We start from the raw sequence: 9,526 nt of genomic DNA on the forward strand, positions 1-9,526 counted from the left end.
TAAAATAGCACCTATAGGACACATGTTCAAAATTATATATGCAAATATGTGACACTGACAATCAACACAATTATAGTTAATTCAAAGAGAGTGACATTTGTTTAAAACATTATAATTATTTTGACCAACAGAAATATCCATGTAAGTTCTAAAGTATTAGTATCGTAGCGTGTCGGACATGACATGTTGGGCCTACAATCACACATGACATGTTGGGCCTACAATCACAGGTTTTTTAAAATGAGGATGATCTTTCCATGCCAAATAACCACTAATGGCATGCCCTCAGTTGTCGTTTTGTGTCAGAAACATTATTTGTACCATTGCTTCCATTTTTTTAAAAGTATACCATTGCTTCCATTAATCTTTGCAAATAACCCATTTTTTGTTGAGATGGTAAAAAGAAAAAATATTAAAAGACGAACCGAGATGGTTCTAGCAAATTACAGAGAGAAAAAAAAACAAAAATACAAAATCAAGGTGGGAGATAATCAAACCACTCCAAACTAGACCTAAAAACACCACCCCTAGCTAGGGAGTCTACATCTGAATTAGCAGATCTCCTCACATGCTTAAACATTATAGAAGAGTCAAGAACTATATCATCAATTTCCTCAAAGAAAGATAGAAAACGCCACGGAGGGGAAGCCGCACCCAGAAGCCAGCGGACAACATTAGAGGAATCCCCTTCCACTATCACCTTATTTAACAAGCTATCCAAAAACTGTATCCCACAATGGACTGCTTTCACTTCCGCCTCATTAGAGTCCGCCACTCCAATGGGACCCGAGTACGCCCAGAGGACATCCCCCTTGGAATCTCTGCATAAACCCCCAATCCCTGCATCACCAGGATTGGTTAATTTTTACTTTGCTAACCCCTCCTTGCAAATGATCTACCAACCTTCCCATAGATCATAAGCTGAGACGAAATGAAACAGAGGACGGCTTCTAGCCCAAGAAATGACCGCTGCAATGATATTGATAAATATCCAATAAGACGATTTTGCCACACTTTCAAATACGCGGGAGTTTCTTTCCTTCCAAATGAACCACCATGAAGCCAACAGACACATCTTCCACAGCATCTTACCCTTTCTTTTCCAGGGGCACCATTCCCAACTTTTAATAAAATCTGATATTGTGTTAGGGAGAACCCATAGCACCCCAAAGCGAGATAGAATAAAGCCCCAGATATCTCTAGCAAACTTACAGTGAATGAACAGATGATCAATGGATTCACCATCAGATAAACACAAAGGGCAATGGTTCACCAAAATCATCCCTCTCTTCCTCAAAAAATTCAATTTCCTGGATACGACCACAACACACTGCCCACGCAAAAAAAGAAACCCTCGGCGGACAAAAAAACTTCCAGATCGAAGAGGATAGCGGCACCACTTCGCTACACACCAAATGTTGATAAAAAGACTTAACAGAAAAAAAGCCAAATGTACACCAAACCCACACACGGGAATCAGCCCCCCTCCTCTTAATATAATACCCTTCAATCAAAAACATCAACTCCAGAACTGAATTCAACTCTCTATCCAAAAAGTTTCTTCTGAACTTAGGCTTCCAAACCACTTTCGAGTTAATCCTCTCAAAGCAATCCGCCACCCAAGCCACCTTCTGAGAAAACACCAGAAACAGATCAGGGAACAATACACTAAGAGGAACTGCCGAGCACCACGGGTTTGACAAAAAACGGATTCTATCCCCCACATAAACCTTAAAGCGGATACCTTTGCTAAATAAAATCTCAACTTTCAAAATATCCCGCCAAACAATTAGACCTTTGAACTTAAAATTATCCGCAGTACACCAATTCCCCTCCCTCAACCCATATTTGCTCCCTATCACTTTAACCCATAAGACAGAGGGTTCCGACCCTAACCTCCAAAGCCACTTTCCCAACAGAGCAGTGTTAAAACCTTTAATTTTCCTTATTCCCAAACCTCCATTTTTCAATGAAAGACACACAGAACTCCATTTAACCAAGGGAATTCCTCCGGAGGAATGAGGACCTCCCCACAAAAGCCTCCTTCGAATTTGTTCTATTTTAAACACTACGGTCATAGGGAATTTGAACAAGGAAAGAAAATAAATCGGAATGTTTGATAAAACTGCTTTAATGAGAACCAACCGACCTCCTTTAGAGACCAAATTGCGTTTCCAGGAATCTAATCTCCTCTCAACTCTGTGAATGATTGGATTCCAAAATTGTTTATTCGGTCTTCCCACCCCCAAAGGAAGGCCAAGGTAAGAAGCAGGCAGAGAATCCAATGTACACCCCAGAATCCTTGCAAAAACAGAAGCTTCAGAAGAAGGAACATTTATAACATATAACCCGGACTTCGAAAAATTAGATCTTTGACCGGAAACCATCTCGTAACAGCTTAAAACAGCTTTAAGATTCAAGATCTGGGAAACCACAGGGGCACAGAATAGCAAAGTATCATCTTTGAATTGAAGGAGCGAAACTTCCACTTTATTGCTCCCAATTAAAAACCCTTCAAATAGACCCAACTCACTTCCTTTTTTCATAAGCCGGCTAAGAGACTCCGCAACAATCACAAAGAGAAAGGGAAACAGAGGATCCCTTGCCTCAACCCCCTAGAAGATTTGAAGAAACCCTTGGAAGAGCCATTAATGAGAACGGAGAACCAAGCTGAAGATACATAGTTCCTAATCCACCCTCTCCACCGAGAACCAAAACCCATTTTTCCAAGACTATAGTCCAGAGAATCCCACTCCACCCGATCGTAAGCCTTTTCCATATCAAGTTTACACAAAACCTCTCCTTCACCACTTCTCCTGTAGGCATCAATAGCTTCATTTGCGATGAGAGAGCAATCCATAATTTGTCTTTTATTAACAAAGGCGCTTTGACTATCTGTGATTATTGAAGGAAGAACTAATTTGAGACGATCCGCCAAAACTTTTACCAACACTTTATAAAGGCACCCAACTAAACTTATCGGACGAAATTCCGACACCTTTGAAGCCCCCTCTACTTTGGGATCAGGGTGATGAAGGTTGCACCAGTACCTTTATTAAGAGCCAACCCTTCAAAAAATTCTTGGAAGAATCTCAACATATCAGATTTAATAACTTCCCAACAGACTTTAAAAAAAAGCCAGACAAAAGCCATCCGGACCAGGAGCTTTATCTTTAGCCAAAGAGAAGAGACCTTTCATGATTTCCTCCTCAGTAAAAGGGACTTCCAAATTTGTAGCCTCCCCCAAACTTAAGCTATCAAACAAAACCTCTTGCGGGATAGGGCGAAGAATATCATTAGAAGATCCTACATTCCAGATACTATTCATTCTGTTTCCAACCTTTCGTTACCTACGTCCTTGAATTGACCTTCCTATTGTTGTTTGAAAAGGTACGCCCTGCACTCAACATCCCATTGCAAACTTGGTGTTTTTTTTGGCTTCCTTCCACCTATAAAAGTTTTGGTGGATGCTTTATTCTACTGGTTTATCTCGCACTTGCCAAGAGGTGATGTCTCCTGATGGATGAAGGGCATGGGCGGTTAAATGAGTGCTCGGAAGCAAAAATCATGCAGGCGAACTCTCTGAATTACCGTCAAGGAAGTGTGTTGTAGGATGCCATTGGGTTTTATACTAATTTACAGTATGGAATAGTTGACATGTTGAAAGTCATGTTAAATGCCAAAGGCTACACACAAACCTTTGGTATTGACTATTACAAAACATTTGGCCGACTACTAAGCTAAATTCTGCTTGGCTTATTATTTCAATCGCAAGCATCATGATAGCATGACGTTAAGAATGACTTTCTTCATGGTGATCCTTCATGTAGAAGTCCATATGGAGCAATCTCTTGGGTATGTCGCTTGGGGGAAGTCAATAAAAGTCTGTAAGCTACGTATGACAACGATACATGGTCTAAAACCATTTCCTCCAGCATGATTCAGTAAATTCAACTCCATCGTTGTCAAGTTTTGATTTTTCGTAGTTGTGTGGATCACTATTTAATTGCATCAAGACTAAACAATTAGAGTAGGATTCTCTCAATATATGAGGAAGAGGAAGACACCGTAATTACTGGGAATGATTAAAGAAAGATAAATGCTACAAAGAAACATTTGTATGAAGTTATAAGATCAGATTTTGGATATTTCCTTTCATGAAAGTATTGTAAGCCAGTTCATGCAAAGTCCTAATGTAAATTATCGGGAGCTTGTTGATGAATTCTAAGTTAGCTTATGAGAGTTCAAGGAAAAGTGCTTATATTTAAGAAAATCGACAATCTAAGAGTGGAAAGTTTTTCGGATTCAGATTAGGCAAACTCACTTTCAGACATGCGCTCAACTACAGGCTATTGTACCAACTACAGGCTATTGTACCTTCGTTGGAGGTAACCTAATTACTTGGCAGTCGGCACAACAAGAAGCAAAATGTGGTTGCACAGCTCAATGTGGAAGTAGAATATCATCCAATGACTCATTCAACCTATGAATTGATATAGTTAAAACTCTAAAGGAAAAATTGGGATTCGAGGTTCCTCAGCCAATGAAAATATACTGCAACAATCAAACCGCTACTTACATTGCTAGCAATCCTATGTTTCATGAGGGGACTAAACACATTGAGTTTCATGAGCGAACTACACAAGTTGAGGTATATTGCCATTTGTACGTTAAAATGTTGTTAGCAAATCAATATCTGATCTCTGTGCAAGGTCCAATGATCAGTTAGCAGATATATTAAGAAACGGTATGACACAGGCAATTCGAAAGTATTTCCAAGTTGGGCATGAATGGCATCTGTTCTGTGCACAGGCTTAAGGGGTAGTGTTGAAAAAGTTATATTGGAGAGGGCCCACAGACATATACGATTTGTTTAAGTCACTTAAGTGACTTCTGTACTTTTGATAGGGCCAATAATAGGATGGCTCTAATGGGACATATTTCTATGGTTAAGAGCGTATTATAAACCAGAAGTATTAGTCGTGTTGGGATCTAACCCACAAAATTCTTTTTCTCTCGATCTTTCTTTTCTTCTTCTCTCTTCTTCCTCTCCTCCTCTCATTGCTTCTTCTTTTACTCAGTGACTTTTGCTTCTTCTTCTTCTTCTTCTCTCTTCTCCTCCTCTCACTTAAGTGACTTTTGCTTCTTCTTCATTTTACATACACCAAATAAATAAATAAAAATGGATAAAGACATTTTTTATACCAAATAATAACAGTTTTTCAGTGGCGGACACGGATCTTTTTTTTTTTCAATGGCTTGAGTGGCTGTTGTTATAATATCATGTTCTTGAGATTTCGGAAACAAAACAGCCACTGCTATTGTTTGAATACAAGATATAGAACAGGCTTAAACATTTTAGGCCTGCTATTGTTACTGGTATTTGTTTTTTTCAATGATTCCTAATGAAACATGCTATAGTCGTCAAATGTCATAATGAAACTAGAAGGCCAACTTAATTTACATTTTAGTACCACGTGGAAACAATAAAACTTAATGAACTGTTATGCAATTAGAAAATTTTAAGGAATATAACATTATTCTTAAAGAGATTTACATATTGTGGTTATGAAATTACCATGTGAATAACAAAATGCTCATCCAAACTCTCTCGTGGAAGACATCTCTGAAATGACACAAGAAAACAGTTATGACAATAGATCAATGTTCAATCTAGAAGTAGAACAATCATATATAACTGGCATAGAAAATGGAAATCTATTGCAGTCAGCACATAGAGACATAAACGATAACATTTTAATTATTTAGTCCCTCCCTCCACCCAATAAAACATAGTTAATTGCATTATTGTATAGGACAGATCACGATGAAGTATGCATTGCTTGATTTGATTTACACTACTTATAATTGAACATATGTTGATGCCTATCCTAAACAGTTAACACAATGAAGAGTATTTAATTTGGAACAACTTTTTTCATCGGCATGCATATAATATACACCACTCCAGCAGTGTGATATTGTTTCTATGGGGACAAGCAAACTATTGATTGTCCTGAAACAGGTGAATTCCTTTTATTTATGTTTTTGAGAAAGATAGTACATAAATAGGAAAATAAGCGAAGTCTAAAACTCTGAATGAAAGAACCAGAAATAGAGAGCAAGTAGAAAACTGATACGAAGTGTCAAATAGAGAGCAGGTAGAAGAATGATACGAACTGACACTTCCATCAAATAGAGAGCAAGTAGAAGAATGATACGAACTGAGACTTCCATCTGAGTAATTGGTTCTTGCTATTTAGAAACACATGATAAGAAATCTTCTCATCTTTGCACACCAAGAACCTAAGATATCTAGAAGCAGAGATACCATAACCAGAACCAGGGCTATTAGCCATGCTGTGTTTAGGGCACTCCAACACTGGTGGAAATTTCTGAGAGCTGGGATTTGGTAGGTGTCATAATTTTTGTTTTTATTTTTGAATAGCAAGGTTTCCAAGTTGCGGTTCTAGTCTACTTACAGGCCATTCTTCTCTTAATATGCAGGGATATAATTAACTTTTGATAAGTACCAAATTCATTGATAAGAGACAAAAATATGCAAGGGAAATAGCATTAAGGATAAGGACCCCCAGATACAATGCGATAAAGTGGCCCTCCATATTTTATGACTCATTCTAACCAATGTTTAAAAACTCGTTGACTCGACTCGGAACTCGCCCGAGTCGACTCCCTTTTGCCTTGGGCGCGTTCCGCATTGTACCGCTTACACATTCCGTATTTTGCCCTACAGAGTCAATAAAAACTCCTTTCACTCTCCCGAGTTATGACCGCGTCAACCGCGTTCTTGGCCGCGTCCACGCCGAGTCGACAAGGATTTTTCTTGGCCGCGTTCCGCGTCACATCCGTGTTTTTAAACACTGATTCTAACAGTAGTATCAAGGGACATAATTATTAAGGAAAATGATTAGAGGACGCCCAGGGATGACGGCATCCCCGAGACTGCCATTTTCCGCGTGCCCTGCATCTGGGCCAGAATTTGGCAAGAGGATAAAGAAACTAATGCGGCCATAATACTCATTAGCTATCAAGAATTCTCCAAAGTTGCATAGAGTACCACGAGTGTAGGTGTAGAGGTGATGGTCCTTGAGTGGTAGGTATTGGCTTTTTAGAAAACATGTAATGGTAATAGTATAAAGCTTCCAATAATGTATGTCCAAATTGCATTTTTTCCTTTCATGTAATAAATGTTTTAGCAATTGTATTGCATAATGAACCGAGAAAAAGAAGAATTTGGCAAAATGCTCGTCCAAGAATTACGTGTAACAGCAGATTGAACACACAATACATTGACTGTACAGAGAAAAAATAAATAAATGAGCAAAGAAGAAAAACACCCACTTACTGCTTTGACTGATGAGATAACATAATCTTTCCCGGGAGGACTCAATACGTTAGATGGTACCCTTATCCTATAAAACTCATCGTCTTTCAATAGCTTCTGCAAGAAATGAGATTAAACATATTTACACCTGTTGCACAATACAGAATAACAGCCAAGGTAACACAAGTTGAGGGGGCGAGAAGTTACTTTGAAATTTTCCTTTTCATTTTCTGTAAAATCGTTCCTCGAAAAGCGAAGCTTGGTGAGAGTCTGTCACAGATCAAAATTTCACATCATCAACAAGACCTTTTGTCTGGCACTTAAATGAAACTATCAAATCGCTAGGAAAAAACACATGCCCTAAATCAAGAATCTAAAGATGAATTATCGCAACAACAGGATTGAATCTCAATGGTTCTTCACAAATTCAACATAAAAATTCTTTAAGCACTTAAATGAAACGACCAATTCACTTGGAAGACATGCCCTAAATCATGAATCTAAAGACGAATTATCTCAACAGCATGATTGAATCCAATTGGTTCTTCATGAAGTCAACATAAAAACCTTTTGCACGAACGCTCAGCATTCATTGAAATTTCAAATGGCAATGAATGTTGATTCCTTGTTTGGTTGCCAATATTGCATTGAAATTCCATTTGACTCCCCAACATGTTCCAGACGTCATTATTGCTTTTTAGCACATGTGACACTAATGTACTCTCTACTCATCTTCCAACCAAATTCTACCAAAATGTTAAATTTTTGGTAGAAGAACAGTGGAAAAGGTCTTGTCTTTTCTATATTTCTCTCTCTTCCCTCTCTCTCTCTCTCTCTCTCTCTCTCTCTGGTAATGACAATCCTACTTTTTCCACTACTCTATGAGAGAACTGCCGTGCAACCAAACACTACTTACCACTACTCCACTATTCTTCTAGACAAATCAAATGCTTGTCTCCTCTCTTTTGACTCCTTATTCTACTACTCTCCGAGCCACCCCCGTGCAACCAAACATAGTCCTAGGCACTTAAATAAAATGACCAGTTCGCTTGGAAGACATGCCCCAGGTCAAGAATCTAAAGACGAATTATCGCAACAGCACGAGTGAATCTAATCAGATCTTTACAAATTCAACATATAAATCTTTAAACACTTGAATGAAACGACCAATTCACTTGGAAGACATGCCCTAAATCATGAATCTAAAGACGAATTATGACAGTTCTTCATGAATTCGACAGAAAAGGAAAACACATGCCCTAATTCAACCTAAAAATCAACAAAAATGAGAAAAAACACGAATTCAACAGAAAAGGCAAACAAATGCCCTAAATCAAGAATCTAAAGACGAATTATCACAACACAACTGAATCTAACCAATTCCTCACGAATTCAACCTAAAAATCAACAAAAATGAAAAAAAAAAAAAAACACGAATTCAACAAGAAAAAGGCAGACACATGCCCTAAATCAAGAATCTAAAGACGAATTATAACAAAATCACAACTGAATCTAACCAAGTCCTCACGAATTCAACCTAAATATCAACAAAAATGAGAAGAAAAAAATCACCTGACCGCCGTGATTCAAGGTCTTGAGACGAGCGGTGAAAGTACCGGCGGGAGAGAAATCGGAGTCTCCGAAGGCGTGTTCGAGGGAGAATTGGATCTTGGAATCGGATCCTGATGAAGAGGAGGAATCATGGTGATCGGATCTCTTTCGGATCGTAGGTCGGATCGGTTGTAGGTATTCGAGATCAGGAGATCTTACTCCTTCCAATCCAAATTCCTCGTCATCATGAAGGAGTTCATCGGATTGGAATGTTGAAGAAGAACGAAGGAAGAGAGAGTAAAAGAAGAAGAAGAGGAGGAGGAGAGATAGGTGCTGATTTTTACCCATCTTTTTCCCTCCCTGGTTTGAGAACGGGAGAGTGTTGTTATTGGTTTATATATCTATAGCTATAGCTGGATGTAGCTGCTATGCTAGGGTCACTTGCACTAATAAAAGAACAAGTCTACTCACATGTGTGTCCTTATTAACCCTAGGTTAACACTTTGGATCGATAATTAAGTCCTTCGGGGCCGATCTGAGCCCTCAAAACTGACCGGAAAATCATTCCCGAAAACAACCCATCTTAGCGTGTTCGGGTGCCCGATATAGAAAATAGAGACATGGTCTATC

General features: G+C 38.7%; 1 protein-coding gene across 1 annotated transcript in view; it reads right to left on the reverse strand.

Moving 5' to 3' along the window:
• Window positions 1-9,299, reverse strand: part of LOC143862273 (ER membrane protein complex subunit-like protein) — an 18,095-nt gene extending 8,796 nt beyond the window's left edge. The window contains exons 1-4 of the mRNA XM_077373283.1: window positions 8,918-9,299; window positions 7,553-7,615; window positions 7,367-7,462; window positions 5,579-5,626 (exon numbers count right to left, since the gene is read on the reverse strand). Coding sequence (XP_077229398.1) covers window positions 5,579-5,626; window positions 7,367-7,462; window positions 7,553-7,615; window positions 8,918-9,244 — 534 coding nt within the window. The 5' untranslated portion in view covers window positions 9,245-9,299. The remainder of the gene's footprint in view (window positions 1-5,578; window positions 5,627-7,366; window positions 7,463-7,552; window positions 7,616-8,917) is intronic.
• Between the last annotated feature and the right edge of the window lie 227 nt (window positions 9,300-9,526).

This window comes from Tasmannia lanceolata, unplaced genomic scaffold (assembly GCF_043159265.1).
Source record: "Tasmannia lanceolata isolate RefF3 unplaced genomic scaffold, GAP_Taslan_0.1 ptg000037l, whole genome shotgun sequence".
Classification (NCBI taxonomy): Eukaryota; Viridiplantae; Streptophyta; class Magnoliopsida; order Canellales; family Winteraceae; genus Tasmannia; species Tasmannia lanceolata.